General features: G+C 45.2%; 1 protein-coding gene and 1 non-coding gene across 2 annotated transcripts; one reads left to right on the top strand and one right to left on the bottom strand.

Moving 5' to 3' along the window:
- Positions 1–12,828: 12,828 nt before the first annotated feature.
- Positions 12,829–19,873, bottom strand: ZSCAN4 (zinc finger and SCAN domain containing 4). The gene is made up of 4 exons (XM_019928890.3): positions 19,596–19,873; positions 15,299–15,801; positions 15,009–15,174; positions 12,829–14,916 (listed from the first exon to the last, which is right to left on the bottom strand). The coding sequence occupies exons 2-4, from the start codon at positions 15,692–15,694 to the stop codon at positions 14,159–14,161; spliced, it is 1,320 nt and encodes a 439-aa protein (XP_019784449.2). The 5' UTR covers positions 15,695–15,801; positions 19,596–19,873; the 3' UTR covers positions 12,829–14,158.
- Positions 19,874–21,418: 1,545 nt separating this feature from the next.
- LOC117309325 (U6 spliceosomal RNA) lies at positions 21,419–21,525 on the top strand. The gene has a single exon (XR_004523613.1). It is a non-coding gene; the product is annotated as a U6 spliceosomal RNA (small nuclear RNA).
- The last annotated feature ends 2,004 nt before the right edge of the window (positions 21,526–23,529 follow it).

Here is a 23,529-nt window from a genome sequence, read left to right as displayed (position 1 = left end):
CAACAGGAGAGGCCACAACAGTGAGAGGCCCGCATACCACACACACACACAAAAAAAGATACATGCACCCCTATGTTCACAGAAGCATTATTCACAATAGTCAAGACATGGAAACAATCTAAATGTCCATCAACAGATGAATGGATAAAGAAGATGTGGCATGTATATACAATGGAATACTACTCAGCCATAAAAAAGAATGAAATAATGCCATTTGCAGCAACATGGATGGACCTAGAGATTATCATACTAAGTAAATCAGAAAGAGAAAGGCAAATACCATATGTTATCACTTATATGTGGAATCTAAAATATGACACAACTGGGCTTCCCTGGTGGTGCAGTGGTTGAGAGTCCACCTGCTGATGCAGGGGACACGGGTTCATGCCCCGGTCCGGGAGGATCCCACATGCCGCAGAGCGGCTTGGTCTGTGAGCCATGGCCACTGAGCCTGCGCGTCCGGATCCTGTGCTCCGCAACGGGAGAGACCACAACAGTGAGAGGCCCGCATACAGCAAAAAAATAAAAAATAAAAAATAAAAATAAAATGAAATGTGAACTATCTACGAAACTATCTGAAACAACTGAAACTATCTGAAACAACTGAAACTATCTGAAACAACTGAAACTATCTACGAAAGAGAAAAAGACTACCAGACATAGAGAACAGACTTGTAACTGCCAAGGGAGAGGGGGGGTGGGGGAAGGAAGGAGTGTGAGTGCGGGATTATCAGATGCAAAAAATTATATATCGAGTGGATAAATCACAAGGTCCTACTGTATAGCACAGGGAACTATCCAATATCCTGTAATAAACCATAATGGAAAAGAATATGAAAAAGAATGTATATATATGTATAACTGAATCACTGTCCTGAACAGCAGAAATTAACACAACACTGTAAATCAACTATACTTCAATTTAAAATAAATAAATAAATGGACTTTCCTGGTGGTGCAGTAGTTAAGACTCTGTGCTCTCAATGCAGAAGGAAAGGGGTTCGATCCCTGGTCAAGGAACTAAGATCCCACATCAATCAATCAATCAATCAATCAAGAAAATGTAAAATGGTCCTAAGGATTCTGAAGTAAAGCAAAAATAAAACAGAGGAGACTAGAGAGTTTGGGGCAATTCCCCCTCTCCTGCCCCCACACCTCACGGCTTGCGGGATCTTAGTTCCCCGACTAGGGGTTGAACCTGGGCCCTTGGCAGTGAGAGTACGGAGCCTTAACCACTGGACCACCAGGGAATTCCCTGGGGCAACTTTAGAAGAGGCAGCCTGGGAAGGCCTCTCAGAGGAAGGAATACAGAATGAGTCTGTAGAGTGAAGTGAGGAAGGAAGCCATGTGGATGACAAATGAATAAAATATTCAAGTCCTGACAGTGATATGGCTACAATGAGAGAAACACAGGGCTTCCTGGGCATTTACATCCAAAGGGACATTTCTACATACTATCATCACTGAACAATTTAATTGATTCACTTTCCAAATATAAGTAATTGTCTTAAACAGGAAAATAGATTATTACAATCCAGTTCCTCTTGCTGTTAAACACATGGCAACTACAAAGGTAAATCTAGTGATGTTCTCAGTTCCCGGCCTGTCCTGCAACCTTCTCTGATCTAGCAGAGCAGTGGTCATTCTCAAAATTCTTATCTTGCCCATCTTTGCCCACAAGCTCAACCCTTCCTCTGCCCAGGCCCTTAGCTGTGTAGAGGTTAGGTGTCCCACCCACCAGCAGACGGCAGCCTCCAAACAAGTCAGGGCCTGACAACCAACTAGTCTATGGGCCAGTCATGCCCATAAGACTGCCCACAATATTCTATTTCTTTTTTTTTTAATATTTCTTTATTTATTTGGCTGCATAGGGTCTTAGTTGTGGCACACAGGATCTTCGTTGCAGCGTGCGGGATATTTAGTTGAGTCGTGCGAACAATTAGTTGCGTCATGCATGCGGGATCTAGTTCCCTGACCAGGGATCCTGGGCTCCCTGCACTGGGAGCTCGGAGTCTTAACCACTGAACCACCAGGGAAATCCCTCTATTTCTTTCTTAAACTGACTACCAGTATTTCATCGACATTATCTAATTGCTTTTTACATGCCAGTAGAATGTCTGTTACATGCCTGTAGCAAAAAATATAATGCAAGGGACTTCCCTGGTGGAACTATGGTTAAGAATCTGCCTGCCAATGCAGGGGACACGGGTTTGAGCCGTGGTCCAGGAAGATCCCACACGCAGCGGAGCAACTAAGCCCTTGTGCCACAACTACTGAGCCTGCGCTACTGAAGCCCATGCGTTACAACTGCTGAAGGCCCCATGCCCAGAACCTGTGCATCACAACGAGAAGCCATCACGATGAGAAGCCTGCGCACTGCAACGACGAATAGTCCCTGCTCACCGCAGCTAGAGAAAGCCCACGTGCAGCAACAAAGACCCAATGCAGCCAAAAATAAATTAATTAATAAATTTAAAAAATATATATATATACATACAATGCAAGAGGCTTCAAATTTTAAAAAGAGTTTATTTGGAGTCTTAAGACTTGCAATTCAGGAGACACAGATACAAGTAACCCCTATAGAGTGTTCAGGGAAGAAAAAGAGTCAGGGGCTTATAAAGCAAAAAGCCCTGAGGTTTTTAAAGTTGCCTGGTTGAGAATTGTAATTGACTCTCACTCAGAAAATATTTGTCCTTAAGGAATCCCGAGTTATTTTAGGGTTAGAGTCAGATAAATAGCTTGAGTTTCTGACAGGTGTTCTCTATGACTTCATCAGGTCAAAAGGTCAGAGTCCATCCAGGTGAGACATGCATAACTCACACTCCCTAAACATACTACCCCCAAATGCAGCACTTTGACATATTAAATATCTTAATAAGAAACAGACATATATGTATAATCGAGACAGGAAGACAAGAGCATGGCCATCTTGGAAAATGACTGGGGGATGACCTTGAGCAAACAGGCCCAACACCTGAAGACTTCGGGTTTTTTTGTTTTTTTGCGGGGTGGGGAGGTGCTTCACCACGCCGCCTTCGGAACCTGGGACCCCTGAAGTGGAAGTGTGGAGTCTTAACCACTGGATTGCCAGGGAATTCCCCAAGGCTCTGGTCTTTGAGTCAATAACCAGAGACCCATAGGACTAAAAAAGTAGCTCTATCTCTGTTCCACTGATGTATGTACATAGTTTCCAAAGGACAAAAGCGGAGCTGTAAATCTGCCACGTAAGATATAAAGGCCTGACACACATTCCTAAGTTGTTTTTGCAGGAAGCAGTCCCGCCCCCGCCCCCCACTCAGGCACTCAGGATACTGGCCCTGGGTAGTTAAGGTGCAGATTAAGGGAATGATTTCAATGGGCCCAGACTCCTGCTTATTCCCATATATAGAAAAGCACTAAATTCCTTAACTTGAGATATCTGCTTTTCTTTATTTTTTAAATTTATTTTTGGCTGTGTTGGGTCTTCACTGCTGCATGGGGACTTTCTCTAGTTGTGCCAAGCGGGGGCTGCTCTATCTTTGCAGATGCACGGGTTCCTCGTGGTGGCTTCTCTTGTGGTGAAGTATGGATTCTAGGTGCACAGGCTTCAGTAGTTGCGGCACGCGGGCTCTAGAGCGCAGGCTCAGTAGTTGGGGCGCACGGGCTTAGTGGCTCCGCGGCAAGTGAGATCTTCCCGGACCAGGGCTCGAACCCAAGTCCCCTGCATTGGCAGGAGGATTCTTAATCACTGCGCCACCAGGGAAGTCCTGCTTTTCTTTAATTAACAATAATCTTCTGATGTTCCGACTACACGGTCTTTGTTGCAAAAACTCCTCTAGATCCTGGCTCCTCCCTGACCTTTTCAACTATCTGAGAGGCTGCCTTCCGGGCTTGAAGTCCTCAGAAAACCCGCCAAATAAAACAGAATTCTCAACTTTTAGGTTGTGCATTTTTTTTCAGTCAACATGCGTGTGAAGAGCTCTCCGCTTTTCATTTAGTTCTCTTTCAGACCAGTTTCTTGGTCAGCCGACTGTGTGCTGGGCTCAAGGTGGAGGCTGACGCAGCCTTTGGACATAATGAAATTGTGGCTGAGAGAAACGCCTCCCATGGGAGAGGCCCGAGGAGCTGACAGACGATGGCGTCCCCTTGAGGACTGTGCAGGCAGACAGTGGGTGCTCTGGGATTCAGAAGAATGAGGGAAAACGGTCATAATTAGAATTCAAACAACGCAAAAAGCAGCAGCAGCAGCAGCAGCAGCAGCTGGGCGTCCCTGGGTCCTTGCTGTCTGCCACCAGCCCTGGTGGGGCGTGAAGCGCTTCACGTGCCCTGATAAAATGTTTAAACCCAGCTCTGGGGTCAGTCTTGGGAGTTTGTATTCAGCCTCTAGACCCCAAAACTTTCCTGCTGTGTGACCTTGGGGAAGTGTTGGGCTGCATCCAGCAGTCCTGCAAGCCCTGTACTTGCCCAGCCTCAAGACTGAGGAATGCCTGAGGTCAGCAGCAGAGACATGTCTAATATGTGGGGGGATCTCACCCACCTGAAGCATAAAGTTCTTTGTGCCACACCCCACTGTGTGCAGCAGTTGGCGGGCAGGACAGGGCAGCTGTCTTCTCTACCAGGTGTCGACTAAAAAAATACATACAACCTAAAAGTTGAGAGTTATGTTTTATGCAGTGGAAATTTTTCAAACTTGAAGCCCGTGTGGCAGCGTCTCAAGTAACCTTGAGAGAACTGCTCCAAGGAGGCGAGGGGGGAGCTAGGATATACAGGAGTTTTGCAACAAAGGACAGGTGGTAGGAACAAAAGATTACTGTTAAGAAAACTAGGGACTTCCCTGGTGGCACAGTGGTTAAGAATTCGCCTGCCAATGCAGGGGACACAGGTTCGAGCCCTGGTCCGGGAAGATCCCACATGCCACGGAGCAACAAAGACCGTGCGCCATAACTACTGAGCCCACATGCCGCAACTACTGAAGCCCTCGCGCCTAGAGCCCGTGCTCTGCAACAAGAGAAGCCACCGCAATGAGAAGCCCACGCATCTCAAGGAAGAGTAGCCCCCGCTCGCCGCAACTAGAGAAAGTCCGCGCCAGCGACGAAGACCCGATGCAGCCATAAATAAATATATTTTAAAATAAAAATTAAAAAAAGAAAAGAAAATTAGAAGTCTCAAGCTAAGGAATTTAGCGCTTTTCTGTGTATGGGAAGATGCAAGAGTCTGGGCTCATTGCAATCATTCCTTTGATATGCACCTTAGCTATCCAAGGCCAGTGTCCTGTGTTTTCTCACCCTGAGTTCCCTCGGCTCACCGTGGGGAATGGCTGCAGTCTGATGGCTGCTAGATGGCAGGTATTCTCTGTTTCCTTCCTGAGTTCCCTCGGGGCTCACCAGCTCACAATAGGCTGTGGCTGCAATCACTGGTGACTGTGACATCCTTTATTGACATGGCAGGAAATATTCCATTTCTCACGGGGAAGAGGGAGGTTGCCTGTTCCAGGAAGAACTGACATCAGGTTGGTTCACAGGTTGCCAGGAAAACTGGCAGAGGAGCACTCCCCTCAGAGTCCCTTTGATAAACTGTCACAGTGGAGATAGTCCTAATCTAAAGATTAGAACAGGGACTTCCCTGTGGTCCAGTGGTTAAGACTCCACGCTTTCACTATCATGGCCCTGGTCGGGGAACTAAGATCCTGCGAGCTGAGGTGATGGGGTGTGGGGTGGGGGGAGTATGTAGGCATTTACTGATTAGGCTTTATGATTAAGAGAGAGGTCAGTCAGGTGAGTGGGGTGTAGGTGAGGCAGGGACTGATCGGGCAGGGGATGTACAGAGAGCAAGAGAGCAGCCATCCGGCTGGGCCTGATCATACAGGAAAACACTTCACTTCTCTGACCCTGCATTTCCCCCAGAAATCTGATTCTCCAGGTAGGTTGCTGTGAGAAATGCTAATAATGAAACCGAGCAGGACCCTGCAGGGCCCTCTGAGGTACAAAACTCCTCCTTATGTTTGTTGGATTCTCTGGTGTTCCAGTGGTTAAGACTCCATGCTTCCACTGGAGGAGGCACGGCTTCTATCCCTGGTCGGGGCAACTAGAATCCTACATGCCTAGTGGCTAAAAAAAAAAAAAGCTTCAGCCTCCTAGACCTTTTCTGAGTTGCAAATGGCATATCCATAATTACTAATTAGGGAAGGGAGGGAATGCAGAAACAAAGGAGGAGGGGTCAAGAAAACAATAGTGCAGGGATAAAGCAGGGTCCTGGTTCCACCTCAAGGGATATACATAACAATATATTTTTGAGTTCTTCTGCAGGATCTGAGGCCTCCACCCATGTGGAGGATTGTAGCTTCTGGCTGAACACAAGCACATGGGCCCCAGACTGGCTGGAACCAGAAGGCTGATGACTGAGATTCCTGAAAGACCACCCTGTTATCTCATCACCAACAAATCAGAGGAGGGTTACACACCCTGCAGCCCACTCCCAGATTTTGCCTATAAAAATTCTTCCCAGAAAACCATTGCGGAATTTGGGCTTTTTAAGTAAGTGTTTGTTTCTGCAAACTTTATTGATCCTTCTGATCTCTGGTGGCCACGGCCTGCAGCGGCTTGAAGCAGGATTTCCCTTCCCTGGCCAGAGAATGAATTCAGTTAGGCTTCAGCAGCAAGACCACTGAATCTTAGCCACTAGCCCAGTTGCCAGTGACAAGGCCCTCAGCAGGAAGACCCTTTTCTTGTCATTTTAGCAAAGTTATATTGTAACAAACTTTTAAACCAGGCACACCCATGCTCTACTAATCTCCAGCCCATGCACACCTTTCAAGTCTTTTAATCACAGAATACCTTGCCTAACTTGTCATTTCTTTCTGTAGATCAAAGAAGCAGAAATGAAAAATAAGTAATTAATAGATGACCAGATCTCTTCCCTAGATTCCCCTTCAATGGTCTCACAAACAAACTGTGTGAACAAGATAACATCTAGGAGAAGATCACAAGAAGTCCACAATCCTGCATGCAATGGAGGATGGCAAAGACTCTGATCCGCCATCTTGAAACCATGCACCTCAGATTGGGACTTGAACCCCCGTGCTGGGACTCAAACCTGGCCAGGACCCTGATTGGGATTTGAACCCATGCGGCTGGGACTCAAACCTGGCCAAAACGCAGATTGGGACTTGAACCCAAGTGCTGGGACTTGAACCTGGTCAAAACCCACCGCCTTCCAACTGAGATCGCACACCTGGCTTCAAGACTTAATGAAGCTCAGGTTCTTGATGTCTAATCGCAGAAAGAATTCAGTGATAGACAAAGTGATAGGTAAGAAGTGGATTTATTTAGAGAGAAACACACTCCACCAGACAGAGCGTGGGCCATCTCAAAAGGTGAGAAAGGCACGACAGTGTGGGGTTGTCAGTTTTTATAGTGGTGGGTAATTTCTTATAGGATAATAAGTGGGAGGAGTATTCCAGCTATTTTGGGAATAGGCAGGAATTTCTAAGAATTGGGCCACGGCCCAATTTTTGATCCTTATTGTCACCTTAGAACTGACATGGCACCTGTGGGTGTGTCATTTAGCTCACTGATGTGTTACAATGAGCATATAATGAAGCTCATGGTCTAGGGGAAGTCAACTTGTCCACCATCTTGGACCCATTTGGTTCTAATCCGTTTATGTCATGTCCTCGGGCTATGTCATCCTTTCAAACGTTGTGCCCTGCCCCCTTCCCTCCTGTTGCAATCTCAATGATTAACTGAGATGACGTCCCTCCTTTCCTTTAAAACTTTCATGGCCGAGCAGAATCTCTAGAGGTGGTTTCTGGGGGACGCTGAGTCCACCATCTGCCCAGATTGTCAGCATTCTGATTAAAGGCACCTTTCTTTTCTATGGACATTTGTGAGTATTTAATTGATTTTGTAAGCTGTGAGCAGCAAGACCTCCATTGGATAACAGCAGGTGGAGGCTCCAGGTCCCCAAGCCCAGCCAGGCCTCTGTATAGGTGCAGCCCAGAGAAGGCACAGAGACTCTGGGACGAGGCACGGTGCCCCTCATCCCTCATGCCCCCCAAGTTGAGGAGGTCTGGCAGCGATTGGAACAGAGCGATGGAAAGTGCTCTTGGAGTGGTGGGCCTGAGGAGCATTTTCCGGGACAGACCTGAGCTGTAGATGCCCAGGGTGCTCCCCCTAGTCATTCCCTGTCCCTCACGGACACCACCGGCAAGCTAGCACTAGGGCGGCCATGCCCCACAGTAACTGCATCGTCGGGGCATGTTGGGGGTGTGGGTGTGGCCAGTGCATCCTCTCCTTACCTGCTCTGGAAGCCCTGTGATCAGGCCCCCCCATCCTCTCCATTTTGCACAGGAAGAAACCGAGACCCAGAGAGGGGGTTTCTCTTGCCTGTGCTAAGTAAATGCCCAAGACAAAGTCAGATGACCAGTGTCCTCAGGACAACAAAGTAGACTGAGAAGATCTTAGAGTCTGGGGTGACTTCCCAGGGGGCATCAGAGGGCTGTCAGGAAAGGACACAAGTCAGTCTGGGATGAAGTGAGGGAGCCACGTGGATTACAAATTAATAAAAAGAAAATTCTGGGAGTTCCCTGGCAGTCCAGTGGTTAGGACTTGGAGCTTTTACTGCCTTGGGCCTGGGTTCAATCCCTGGTCTGAAAATTAATATCCTGCACCCCATGCGGTACGGCCAAAAACAACCGAAAACAAACAAACAAATCTTACAGTGATCAGGGCTGTGGTGAGGGTAAACAGGATCACAGCTAGAGAGTAGTCCTAAGCCTTATTTGGGTTTCCATAAGAAGGGATACAATGCTCCTACACATGATCACTATTAGATATTTTAATGAATTCATTTTTCAATTATAAATAAATATCTTAAAGAAGAAACTGGATTCACAGCTGTAAGAGGTAAGCCAGCTCCACTTGGAATAAACAGAGGGAAACCCACCTGCAGAGAAAAATCCAGTGAACTTCTTGGTTCCATTCTGCACAGGAGCCCTCTGTTTATGAAACTGTGGGCTTCAGATTGGGACTTGAACCCACGTTCTTTTAACTGAGATCACACACCTAGTCTCAGGACTTAACAAAGCTCAGGTTCTTGATGTCTTGTCACAGAAACAATTCAGTGAGAGACAAAGTGATGGGTAATAAGTTGATTTATTGGGGGGGGGGCTTCCTTGGTGTTACAGTGGTTAAGAATCCACCTGCCAATGCAAGCCCTGGTCCGGGAGGATCCCGCATGCCGTGGAGCAACAAAGCCCGTGAGCCACAACTACTAAGCCCACGTGCCACAACTACTGAAGCCTGTGCACTGAGAGCCCATGCTCCACAACAAGAGAAGCCACTGCAGTGAGAGAACCGTGCACCGCAATGAAGAGTGGCTCTTACTCGCCGCAACTAGAGGAAGCCCACGCGTAGCAACGAAGACCCAACACAGCCAAAAATAAATAAATTAATTTAAAATATATATATATTTTATATATATATTTTAAAAAGAGAAGTGGATTTATTTAGAGAGAAACACATTCCACAGACAGAGTGTGGACCATATCAGAAGGCAAGAGCGGCACCAGGGTATGGGGTTGTCAGTTTTTATAGGGGTGGGTAATTTCATAGGCTAATGAGTGGGAGGAGTATTCCAGCTATTTTGGGGAAGGGGTAGGGATTTCTAGGAATTAGGCCACCACCCACTTTTTGGCCGTTTATGGTTGGTCTTGGATCTGTCGTGGTGACTGTGGGTGTGTCACTTAGTGTGCTGATGTGTTACAATGAGTATATACTGAGGCTCAAGGTCTGGTGGAAGTCAACTCATCCGCCATCTTGGACTTATTTTGTTCTAATCAGTTTGGGTCGTGTCCTCAAGCTATGTCATTCTTTTAAAGATTGTGCCCTGCCACCTTCTCTCCCGTTTCATTTAGAAGCAGAAATTCCCCAAACGTGTTAGTCTGGACTCGTAGCTGACTCTCCACCTCAGTCGAATGCACAGGAGGTTACCAGTGGGTATTTGTATTGTTGAACTCTGCATATAATCACCGGGCTTGGAGCTAGGTGGAGGCCAGGCACTCATTCTATTTATGATTTCGGTACCTGTGTGATGTGTGTGATGCCAAGTAGAGTCAGACAAGCAGCTGGTGTGTCAGGGAGACGTGTCAACTGTGCATTTAACCTGCAAAATCCAAGCATATTGGTTAAGCAGAGGGTGTGAAAGAGCTGCTTTTTTTTTTTTAACTTATTTATCTTACTTGCTGATTCCAATAAACTGTACCCGAGGGGTCCAGGTATTAAAGTCAGACTAGTCACAAAACCAAGCGTTTCAGAAGACACGGACATTCAAGATCTTTTGTATTTCTAATGGTGCTACAATGGGTAAAAACCACTTTGAAAAAGTTTGCCGCTGGGTATTGGAAAAATACTTGTTTCTCCTTTACTCTCACTCTACTGCCATACTCAACACTATTTTTTTTCATTGAAGTGTAGTTGATTTACCATATTGTATTAGTTTCAGGTATGATTCAATACAATAGTAATTCAATATTTTTATAGATTATACTCCATTTAAAGTTATTACAAAATAATGGCTATATTTCCCTGTGCTGTACAATAGATCCTTGTTGCTTATTTCTTTTATACATAGTAGTTTGTATCTATTAATCTCCTTCACATATTGTGTCCCTCTCCCCTTCCTTCTCCCCACGGGTAACCACTAGTTTGTTCTCTGTATCTGTGAGTCTGTTTCTATTTTATCATATACATTCACTTATTTCTTTCTTTTAGATTCCACATATAAGTGATAACATAGAGTATGTATCTTTGATTTATTTCACTAAGCATAATACTCTCTAGTTCCATCCATATTGTTGTGAATGTCAGAATTTCCATCTTTTTATGGCTGAGTAATATTCCATTGTATGTATGTACCACATCACCTTTATCCATTCATCTGTTGATGACACTTAGGTTGCTTCCCTAACTTGGCTATTGTAAGTAGTGCTGCTATTAACATCTGGGTGCGTGTGTCTTTTTGAAGTAACCACACTCAACACTTCTGACACCAGAAGTGTGGCTGTTTTATCACACCAACCAATTGTGGCACCAACTGGGTGTCCTACAGTTCAGTGAATTCTGACACTAATTAGGGTTAGTGAAAATCCCTCAGGTTAAGGGCTCAGTCCCATATGATTTGTCCCCACTTCAGAGGCCAATTGCAAATAGTGGGTACCCATGTTACCCAAAACTTCTGTCTGATTTGGCTGCAAATCAGAGGTTCCCCTAACTGCCCTCCTCAAATTGGATTATTCACTAGAACCGTTCACAGAATTCAGGGAAATACTCACTTACTTAAATAGTTTATTATATTTTAAAGGGTATGATAAAGGATACAGATGAACAGCCAGACAGAGTTACAGAGGGAGAGATCAGGAAGGGTCCTGAGCATAGGAGCTTCTGTCCCTGTAAAGTAGGGGCATGCCACCCTCCTGGCACATGGATGTGTTCGGCAACCTAGAAGATCTCCAAGTCCTGAACTTAAGAATGCATGATCCATTATTAACTCAATCTCCAGTTCCTATCCACTTCCAGGGATGCAGGGATGAGGTGGGGCTGAAAGTTCCAAGCTTCTAATCATAGTTTGGTCTTTCTGGTGATCAGTCCCCATCCTGAAGCCATCCAGGAGCCTACCAAGCACCACCTCATTTAAAGCCAAAGACACTCCTTTCATCCAGGAAATTTAAAAGGATTTAGGTGCTCTGTGTCAGAAGCCAGGGTCCAAGATCAAATTTTAGAACAAAAGATACTCCCAGGGGAATTCCCTGGAGATCCAGTGGTTAAGGCTCCACTTTTTCACTGTTGTGGGCGCGGGTTTGAGCCTTGGTCAGGAAACTACGATCCGACAAGCTCTGCGTCACAGCCAAAAACAAACAAACAAAAAACTCCTAGTGCTCTTATCTCTTAGGAAAATACAAGGGTTTGGGGGGTGCTGGGCAACCTGGCAGAGCCATATATATATATATCTTTGCTGTTATTTCACAACCCATCTCCCAGAGGTCTTTCCAAAGAAAAGCCTTCTTTCATACCAAGATTTGCAAGAATATTCACCATAGTAAAATATCTGGAGACAGCCCAGGAAAGAGGATGGATGAATGGGTTTCTCCACATAGTGGAGCATTATCCCAGCCCGATAGCAAGGGAATCAGAGAAGTGTCACAATTTACCCCGCAGAATGCCCCTGTTCCAGTATTCAGGCCATTTCTACGGGGCACCTTCTAGCTTCTCAATGAGACTGAACCCTAATTTCCTATTGGAAGCCAGATCACAAATGTGTTCACAATAACTAGCATGTGAGCTTTTGCCTCGACTGTACACAGAATCTGTTTTCTCCAAACTGCTCTTTCAAATTGGTTTTGCAAATAAGCCTTCCCTACCCCCACACGTTCCATCTACTGGAAGAAATGCATGGAAAACATTGGACTTTTCTGGTATTTGTTAATAAAATTACATTCTGCAACTTTCAGTCACCATTCTTCTTTAGGTCCAGTTTAGCTATTAAATTGCCAGTAAATCAAATGATTATATATTATTTAAATACAAAGGTCCCTTTCTTCAGTTAAGGTCTCTTTCTAAGTTTCCATCGCTGCTCCCCACCTTTTTAGGTGCCTGTGGCTGCACTAGAGATAAAGAGTGTGGACAGAGGACAGGGCAGCAGGCAGGGAAAGGCTCGTTGGACCACTGAGCTTGGAACTCACTGTCTTATTGTAACCGAAAGTGGGGTCCGGCTGCTCGCCACTCAAAAGCCAATAAAGAGGTCAGGTTTGGGCTTCCCTGGTGGCGCAGTGGTTGAGAGTCCGCCTGCCAATGCAGGGGACAGGGGTTCGTGCCCCGGTCCGGGAGGATCCCACATGCCGCGGAGCGGCTTGGGCCCGTGAGCCATGGCCGCTGAGCCTGCGCGTCCGGAGCCTGTGCTCCGCAACGGGAGAGGCCACAACAGTGAGAGGCCCGCGTACCGCAAAAAAAAAAAAATAATAATAAAAAAAATTAAAAAAAAAAAAGAGGTCAGGTTTGTGGAAAGGAAAGTGCTTTATTTTGGATGCCGGCAACCGGGGGATGGAGAGGGTGGACGCCTGTCCTAAGGCTGACTCCACCTCCACCCCCAGCCCCCCGCGACAATCAGTGGGCAAGAGCTTTTATAGACAGAGGGAGGGGACCACATGCAGAAACAGCACAGTCAGCTCTAACAGTCATCTTGAAATTGGTCATCTGTGCTCTGATCAGCGTCATCTTGATTGTTTTAAGCACAATTAGTCTTCAGGTTCAGGGTCTTTTCTTTCACATTTCTTTGAGGCCAATTCTCAAAATTGTGGCAGCTATGTCATGGCTACAACCTGGTCATCATGCTGTTAACTTCTTCCACCTGGTGGAGGTTTCAGTATCTACAAGAGAGCTCACAGGATATGGCTCAGAATATTATCTATAGTCCTTAAGGAGGAACTAAAGATCCTTGATTTTTGCTTAATGACTAAACAGTTATTATTTGGTCTCCTTTGACTGTTTTCCTTTGTTTCTGCATTTTCTCACTTCTCTGATTAAACTTATTCTTTTGCTAAAGTTTTTCCACAGACAAAAGCAGGCTGAGGACATGGTGTGTGTGGAGGGGCAAGGACCATAGGGTCCTGCTCCGTTTCATTCTCACGTGGGACACACGCCAAAATTTTAAAGAATAAACACCAACATAACACATCCATTCATTTATTCAACAGATATATATTGGTTATTTGAAATGTACCAGATGTTTTCTACACACCTGAGATACTTTAGTGAACAAAACTGAGAAATTCCCTGCTCTTCATAAACTTATTTTTTTGGGGGGAGGGGTGAAACAATAAATGGAAAATACAATCAGGAAATTACATTTTTTTAACTGTCTTTTAAAATTTATTTTCTTTCCTTTTTAAATTTTTAATCTTATTTAATTATTATTACTTTTGGCCGTGCTGCAAGGCATGTGGGATCTTAGTTCATGGACCAGGGATGGAACTTGTGCCCCCTGCAGTGGAAGTGTGGAGTCTTAACCACTGGACCGCCAGGGAAGTTGCCACATTTTTTCTTTTTTAAATTATTTTTATAAAGTATATTCTATAGAGCAGTACTATGGAAATAAACATACGCACATACATAATTTATATACATCACATTGGGGCCACAGCCAAGGGAGCTTTTAGTGTGGAGGGAACACTTTTGAGGGCAATTTTCTGGTGAAACCTAAGGTGGCGGTGGTAGGTGGAGGACTGGCGGAAGCGTCTCTGGCAAAGGGAACATACATAGGGCTTCTCTCCCGTGTGGATTCTCTCGTGAGCCCGAAGGTTGGTTTTGTGGTTGAAGGCCATTTCACACATGCTGCACATGAAAGGCTTCTCTCCTGCATGAATCCTCTGATGCACATGTAGGTCTGATGCCTGGAAGAAGCCTTTGCCACACTCAGCACAAATATATGTCCTCTCATTATTGTGTCTTTTCTGGTGAACTTTTAACCGAGAGGAATACCTAAAGATCTTGGGACACGTCTCACATTTGTATACTTTTGGGGCTCCGTGGAATCTTTCTTGGTGTTCCCCATGTGCAGAATTCCCCTCAGTGCTCTGGTGCGTAGAAACAGGCTCAAGGGTGACCTGGTCTGGCTTGAAGAGAAACTCTGGTTCCACCTCCACAAGGACATCTTGATAGGAGGGTCCTTTCAGGGATCCTTCCTGGGACCTGGAGGGGTCTGGACCTGCTCTTCTGGAGCTGAGTGGATTCTCCAAATAAACACCTCTTTCTTCAGGCCTCAGACTGTTCTCTTCTTGGATAATGAGTAGGAAAGGTATTTGATTGCTTGGACTAGTAATACGGTCATTTACTTGACAAGTTTTCAAAGAAATGTTGCCACCATTTTCTTTACCTTCACATTCTGTAGCGGGGGAAAAAGGGACTCAGTGAAGTTATGCCCAAGAAAGAGTCCACACAGATCATCCCTCTGGTATCTGGACTTTCCCCACTCACTTTGTCTTGTTTCAAGGGAAGTATCTTGAGGCATCCAGAAAGGTGTCCCCATTTTCTCTCTTGCTGGAGTTCCTGTCGACAACTGTTTTGTGAAGTGAACAATGACTTCTCTTAAGGGTGTATTCTCACTAAAGAGGGCTTCCTGTCCCTGCATGTGGACGTGGACCTGTGAACAAAGCCTGATTACTATCTATAATAACATCTTTCTCTACTTCCAGGCAACTCCAACAGACTACTGATTCCTTACACCCCCTTTCCCCTCACCCTGGGGGTCAGAACCCTCTACTTACTAAGCCAGGTGGCTTCATGCCATCATCGGTCAGACCTTCCATGAATTTCTCCAGGTTTCTGCCGCTTGCATTCCATTTCTCTTGTAAAGTGGACCTGTCACCGCAGCGGCCATTGATCATAAACTGTTCCAGGACCAAACGAGAAATTATTTCATCCTTGCTGTGTTTTTCTGGCTGCAGCCATGAATGAAATAATTTATAGAGTCTTTGCAGCTCCTGCCTTGCACTTGAGTTATTATTGTTTTGAAATAAGCTGAGCTGAGTGCTCTGGAACTCAGAGATCCCCTCTCTCTCCTGGATGGCAGATCCTTGGCTGGGTTTAAGCTCTAGATTATCTGACACAGGATCCTTCCTTGATGGTTCATCTTGAAAGGAGATTCTGAGGTCTAAAGCCATTCTTAACAAGAATTCTCAGAGAACCGCAACTTCAGGGATTCAAGCTCTGCTGACTTGTTTCTTGGGGGATCTCTTTCAACAACTGGTGGATGTTTAAGAACTGCAAGCTAGAAATAGAAGAGATATGTAATAAATTACAACACTGGTATAATTGAAAAAAAACAAACAAAATTCAGGTTCAGTTGAGTTCACGGATGAATTCTACTAGACATTTGGTGAATACACAAATGGAGAAAAGCATAACCTCATCAGTCATCCCAGAAATGCAAAATAAAACTACAACAACATGCTACAAAATAACTACCAGAATCACTAAAATAAAATAGAGTTAGCATTGGCATGGATTGGAGCCCCTGGCACTCTCAGTCACTGCTAGTGAGTACTCACGTTGGAAATGCTTTGACTAGTATGTGCTAAATCTGTATTTATGCATTCCCTGTGACTCATCAATTTTACTCCTCGGCATGTACTCAACGGAAGAATATACTCGTGTGCATCAAAGGCATATACAATAATGTTTCTATCAACATAATTCATAATATTCCCATGCTGTAAATAATCTAAATGTCCAACATTCAATGGGACAGATTACAATTAATTGATGTAGAGGCATATTTGATAGCAATAAGAAGAAATTCTTCATGCAACAACATAGAATAACCACAAAACAGAATGTCAAATGAAATAATCCCGGCACCAAACAATACATTTTGTTTCTTCTTGTTTATGTTCATTGAAAAGCATATAAATACTATCAATATTATTTAGGATGTTGGTTAAAATTTTGGAAACAATAGTAGATCCTGGGATAGGTACATATGGAGGGCTCCATAGGACGACCACATCCCAGTTTGCCTGGGACTAAAGAGAGAGTTCGTGTGATGCTGTACTTCCAATTTTAGCTGGCGATAGTCTACCTCTTGATCTTGGAGGTAGTTACACATGAGTGTTTCTCTGTAAAAATCCACCAAGTATATACTTTCACTTTTCCTTTTTTCTGTATGTGCATTACATTTCAATTTTAAAAGTTCAATTTTAAAGAGTAAATAGCGTCTTAAGTTGTAATTGGACATGATTTAACTGAACGAAGGCGATCTAGTACAAAGATGTTCTTTCAGTCATTATAAGAAAACAAAATATGACAAACAATTGACAAGAAAGTGAATGAAATAGGACAGGCTGGAATCCATATACATGATTTCATCTTGTGTTAGAAACTCGTACATCAGACACAAACATCTGCAAAACCACCTCAGCTACACCCCGTGTCAGCCCAATGATACATTCCTCAGGAAATTTTCCTTTTACTTTCACCTCTTTCTTTTCTCCAATTACTCTTCCTTATGAAAAACATTTGTCTCTGCTTCACTGATCTTATCAAAGTTATAATTTTATATTGATCTGTTTCTTTCTTTTTAAAAGTAAATTTATTTATTTATTTTTGGCTGCGTTGTGTCTTTGTTGCTGCAATGGGCTTTCTCTACTTGCGGCGAGCGGGGGCTACTCTCCGTTGCGGTGCGCAGGTTTCTCACTGCGGTGGCTTCTCTTGTTGCGGAGCACGGGCTATGGGTACGCGGGCTTCAGAGCACAAGCTCAGTAGTTGTGGTGCACGGGCTTAGTCGCTCCACGGCATGTGGGATCTTCCCGGACCAGGGCTCTAACCCATGTTCCCTGCATTGGCAGGAGGGTTCTTAACCACTGCACCACCAGGGAAGTCCCTATTGAGCTGTTTGTATTGCCTATCCTTTTCTACTGGAGTGTAGGATTCAGAGGAGAAACTGAGTTTGTATTATTCAATATTGATTTGTGACTGCAAATCAATGATCTGGGCAACCACAGGCATACCCCTTGGGATGTCAAACGATAAAAGATTTAATCCTCTTTCTATATCATTGCTCTATTTTTGTGTGTGTGGTTTTTTTTATATATAGTCAACATTTCAAAGACTTGTATTATTATTATTATTATTTTTGTCCACACCAAGCAGCTTGCAGGATCCTAGTTCCCCCAACCAGGGATCGAACCTGCACCCTTGGAAGTGAAAGCACGGAGTCTGGACCACCAGGGAATTCCCAGAGTTTTTTTCTTTTGGCTGCGCCACGCAGCATGTGGGATCTTAGTTCTCCGACCAGGGATGGAACCCGCGCCCCCTGCATTGGAAGTTGGAGCTTTAACCACTGGACTGCCAGGAAAGTCCCTGGATTTGTTGGGGTTTTTTTTTAAAAAGCAAACCTTGTGCCACAAAATCAGAAAATGTGGGTGTTTGTTGGGATATGTGGGCTCCCAAATACCTAATTAATTTCTGTTAACTGATGTCATGTTTTATGTCAACCTCACCTGCTGATCTGATCAAACTAGCCACGCCTCATCTCATCAATGAATGAGGCAAAGATGATTCTAGGCAAAACCCTATAGGAGAAAGTTGAACACATCCTTGCCTTCTCCTAATCCACTTATCACACCTATTTAGTCAAACTTTTTTTTTTTTTTGCGGTAAGCGGTCCTCTCACTGTCGTGGCCTCTCTGGTTGCGGAGCACAGGCTCCGGACGCGCAGGCTCAGCGGCCATGGCTCACGGGCCCAGCCGCTCTGCTGCATGTGGGATCTTCCTGGACCGGGGCACGAACCTGTGTCCCCTGCATCGGCAGGGGGACCCTCAACCACTGTGCCACCAGGGAAGCCCTTAGTCAACCTTTTTAAAATGTTAATCTGCTCAGCTCATGCTCCACTTAATTCCCTCCATGGCTCCCTTTTGCTCTCAGGGAAAAGCACTAAGTCCTTCGTGGTTCCACCAGGCTTTGCCTGGGCTTGTCCTCACCCTTCCCACCCCACCTTAGGTACTGTGGCTGGTTATCTACATCCGGGTATACTGGTCTCTATTGCTTTTCTTTTTTATGTATAATCCATACCTCCTCCTTCACCTGGGACTCCCCACGAGTTCTCTCTCTCTCTCTCTCTCTCTCTATATATATATTATTTTTTGGCCACACCACATAGTATGTGGGAGTTTAGCTCCCCAACAAGGGATCGAATCTGTGCCCCCTGCACTGGAAGTGTGGAGTCTTAACCACTGGATGGCCAGGGAAGTTCCATGGGTTCTCTTTCTGGACTACCCCAGGCACACACAGACCACATGGTCACATTTGCAGACATGCACTCAATTTCACACAAACAAGGCCACGGAGCACTATTATGGCTAGGACCTTGGAATTTGAAATTGCCATATTTTGAATTTTCATCACAAGAAAAAGGAATGTAATGATGAATGCTGACGGATGTTAACTAGACTTACTGTGATCATTTCCCAATACATGCAAATATTGTATCATATGCAGTACATCTGAAATTAATACAATGTTATATGTCAATCATATCTCAATAAAAAACAAAACACAACAAAAACCCCCCAGACTGCCAATGTTCTCAACCTGGAGCCTGGCATTTACAAGCTGTGTGGCCCCAGACACGTTACACATCAGGCCTCCATCCTTGTCATGGAGGCTCTGATCTCTAATGACACCCAGCTCAGAATTTCCATGGGAGCTAAAAGAATTGATACATGTGAAGCACGTGAGCATTCACCGGTAACTGACACACACCCTTTCATTTTCAGCCCCACCATCATCTCAATCGGCCGTGAACCTCCACTGCCACAAGATGCAATAAAAATGAATTACTAGAACATAAAATTAACAAAAAGCAATGCCAGACTAACAGACATTCCTAGGAGAAGTCTACTTCAGTCAGGCCAGATTTTGCACAGCCAGAGCAGCTTTCACAATCGATGATCCCCCATGCCTGAGAGACATCCATATCTTTGTACCTAGGAATTTTCTCCCCACAGCTATGCATAAATATACACGCATACACAATTGCACACACACACGAAATGGGAAACTTACCTCCTCCAGAAGACTGAACTTCAGACTGGGTAATCTTGAACTGAAGGCTGAGGACTCGCTGTGTGACTCACTTTCTGAACTGGGTTCATCTGACGTGCCTTCCCAAGGCTCCTCCCTTTTATAGGATCAGGGACAATAATGCATTTAAAGACGTGATTGGATAAAATGTAACTGTTGATGGAATCTCTGTTGGAATCTTCATCAGCTGCAGCTCCAGCTTTTCAGTATGGTATTATATAACAGCCCTGGGCCTGGGGCAATAGGCCACAATCAACCACACATATTCCTGCAGTGAAATATAACAACATTCGCACTTAAGTGGGGATATAATGTTTAATCTCACGTCAAATTTTGTCCTATGTGAGTCTTATACAAAGTTAACACTTTCCAATTTTCCAACACTTGTGGATTGCAAGTGCAGAAAAAAAGGCTAAGATTCTCTCCTGGGAATTTCCTGACGGTCCAGTGGTTAGGACTCTGCACTTTCACTGCTGAGGACACAGGGAACTAAGATTCCTCAAGCCCTGTGGCACAATGCGGGGGTGGGGGTGGGGGGGATTCTCTCCTCCTGTGCATCGGGTCTGGTGAGTCAGAGGGTGCCCCAGTACCCCAAAGGAGGGGTTCCTAATCCAACAAAGAAATTGTAGAGGCTGAAACTAAGGTCATTTAGTGGGAAGGAAAAGAGCAGTTCTTATTTTATATAAAGGAAGCACATGATGTTTGATGGACTTTTGGGGACTGAGTTAGAGGAAGGGGTTAAAATGGGGAGAGGCTTCTGGTTTGAAAATGTGGTGGGAGGGGTGGGGTCTTACACTCACTAGGGGGAAAGCAGGAGGAAGAGATTTTAGGAAAACTCAGCACTTCTGTTTCCTGACTTCTTGTGGAGTGAGTGACCACCTGGAAGATCAGAGAAGAGATAGGGAAGCAGATGGAATGTTTTTTGGAGAGAAGGGACTTTTGCAGCAGTCCTAACATTATCTGCTTTCAAGTTATATCCAGAATCAAATCACGTTTTACCCTGCACTGCCCAGGCCCCATCATCCTTCCCTTGGATTAATGAGGTCAGCTCCTAACTGGCTTCCCCTCCTCCCAGTAGTCTTCCTTCCTTTCTTTTCTTTTTTTTTTTTTTTTGGCTGAGCCACAAAGCTTACAGGATCTTAGTTCCTGACCAGGGATTGAAGCCGGGGCCATGACATTGAAAGCACGGAGTCCTAACCACTGGACTGCCAGGGAATTCCCACACAAGTCTTTCTATTCCCAAAGCAGCCATCATAGGGACCCTGTTATAACCGAGCCTGGACACGTGCCTCCTCTGTGGAAGCTCCCCAGTGGCTTCGAGTTACTTACAGCAGGGCTCAGACTGCCTCTGGTAAAAAAACTTTGCCGCTCCCCGTGGCCTCACAGTTTCACAAAGTTCAATAAAGCCAAATTATCAGGGACTTCTTAGTGGTGCAGTGGTTAAGAATTCGCCTGACAGTGCAGGGGACACGGGTTCAAACCCTGGTCCAGCAAGATCCCACATGCCGTGGAGCAACTAAGCCTGTATGCCACAACTACCAAGCCTGCGCCCTAGAGCCCATGAGCCACAACTACTGAGCTCACGCACCACAACTACTGAAGCCCGCATGCCTAGAGCCCATGCTTCGCAACAAGAGGAGCCACCACCATGAGAAGACTGCTCACTGCAACGAAGAGCAGCCCCCACTCGATGCAACTAAAGAAAGCCTTTGTGCAGTAACGAAGACCCAACGCAGTCAAAAATAAATAAATAAATACATAAATGAATAAATAAATTTATTAAAAAGAAAAAGAAAAGCGGTTTCATACTCGCTTCGGCAGCACATGTAATAAAATCGGAACGATACAGAGAAGATTAGCATGGCCCCTGAACAAGGATGATACACAAATTAGGGAAGTGTTCCATATTTTGTGCACTTCCCTACCATCCTGAAACCCGTTGCCAATTCACACACACACACACACAGAAAAGTGGTTTCAGTTACCACCTACATGGCCTCAGTTCAGTCATTACGAGCTGTACCAGCTTCAGACTGTGGTGCTGGAACAGACCGTGATATCTGGCAAGAGGGGTCTGAGGAGAGGTCAGGCAGATCAGCTGCCCCTGGGCTGTCAGGCCATCCCCTCTCATCCCGCAGACTTTTGGGATGACAGCTCAGGAGACGCCTCCACCCTGGCTAAGTTAAGATGAAAACAGATGATCCTGGTTGCCTAGTGTGGTGAAAACTGGGCTCCCTTCCCTAGCCCATCTCCTCATTTCATACTCTTGCATCTGCCAGGGCATCTGGCCTGACCTTGGCCATTCCTCCATACACACACAGAGCAACTCATACATCCAGGAAAAAGTAACTAGATAAGGAAGAAGAATCGCAACCTCACAAAAATCATAGTAAGCAACATATGTTATATAGTATAAAGAATTGGAAGTACAAAGAAATTAAAATAAGAGGATAAAATAATCCAGGACATGAGGAAAGAAAAAATCCACAAGAGCAAGAAGATATGCTTCAAAAAATTGGGAAAATGTTGGTTATGGAAAACATTGATAAAGAAAGGACTGAGTAGAATACATAGGAGGATGGGGATATTTAAAGAATGAATCAGTGAGTCCGATGATCAGATTGAAGATGACATCTAAATGGCCAAGGGTAGGAGAATGAAATAGAAAGCATAAAAGAACAAAAGTTGTGATCAACCTGTGGGAAGGGATTTTCTCTGTTTTATGCCTCTGAAACAGTGGCTAACACCTATTGCTATTAAATACTAGTTGTGGGATACATAAAGAAAATGGAACTAGAAACACCAAGACCTGGATCCAAGTTGTCTCCAAAAGAAGGGGAAAATATGTGATGCCCGGGCAGGAGACATGGGGTGGTGGGGGGGGGAGGGTGGGGTTCAGCGGTCTAAAGTCAGGTGCAGACATGAGATCCTTTTTTTTTTTCTCCTAAATTATCCTTTTTTACTTTTTTAAAAACATCTTTGGGCTTCCCTGGTGGCGAAGTGGTTGAGAGTCCGCCTGCCGATGCAGGGGACACGGGTTCGTGCCCCGGTCCGGGAGGATCGCACATGCCGCGGAGCTGCTGTGCCCGTGAGCCATGGCCACTGAGCCTGCGCGTCCGGAGCCTGTTGCTCCGCAACGGGAGAGGCCACAACAGTGAGAGGCCCGCGTACCGCAAAAAAAAACAAAAAAAACAAAAAAACCCAAAACTTTATTGGAGTATAATTGCTTTACAATGTTATGTTAGTTTCTGCTATATAACAAAGTGAATCAGCTATATGTATACAAATATCCCCATATCCCCTCCGTCTTGCGTCTCCCTCCCACCCTCCCTATCCCACCCCTCTAGGTCGTCACAAAGCACCGAGCTGATCTCCCTGTGCTATGCAGCTGTTTCCCACTAGCTGTCTATTTTACATTTGGTAGTGTATATATGTCAGTGCTACTCTCGCACTTTGTCCCAGCTTACCTTTCCCCCTCCCCATGTCCTCAAGTTCATCTCTATGTCTGCGTCTTTATTCCCAGACACAAGATCCTTGAGTTGCTGGGCTCTGAAGGGCATGGTTGGAAGTGGCCAAAGTTTAGGGATGAGGCAGGACGACCCATGTGGGTGAGTCAGGGGACGAGAAGACAGAGGCACAGGTGACCGCTGTTGGGGGCACCATGAAGATGTTACCTGAGGGCATATGTATAGAGGCTGGCAGGAGTGGTAAAGAGGCCAGAATGCAAGAAGGCAAGGGTCCTGGGAATTCCCTGGAGGTCCAGTGGTTAGGACTCTGCGCTCTCACTTCTGAGGGCGTGGATTCGATCCCTGGTCGGGGAACTAATATCACACACACACACACGCACACACACGCACACAAAAATCCAAAAAAAAAAAAAAAAAAAGGCAAGATTCCTAATCAGGAAATGGCGCAG

The sequence above is a fragment of the Tursiops truncatus genome, chromosome 19, assembly GCF_011762595.2.
Source record: "Tursiops truncatus isolate mTurTru1 chromosome 19, mTurTru1.mat.Y, whole genome shotgun sequence".
Classification (NCBI taxonomy): Eukaryota; Metazoa; Chordata; class Mammalia; order Artiodactyla; family Delphinidae; genus Tursiops; species Tursiops truncatus.
Note: the sequence above shows the minus strand (reverse complement) of the source record. Positions and strands in the feature narration are given on the sequence as shown.

Bases quoted from the DNA above. Each gene is read 5' to 3' on its own strand.
- ZSCAN4 (XM_019928890.3), bottom strand. From the start codon at position 15,694: ATGGCTTTAGACCTCAGAATCTCCTTTCAAGATGAACCATCAAGGAAG. The intron at 15,175-15,298 runs GTAAGTAGAGGG...CTTTGTTCACAG, and splicing joins GCATGAAGCCACCTGGCTTA to GTCCACGTCCACATGCAGGG. The intron at 14,917-15,008 runs GTGAGTGGGGAA...CCCCCGCTACAG, and splicing joins TTCCCTTGAAACAAGACAAA to AATGTGAAGGTAAAGAAAAT.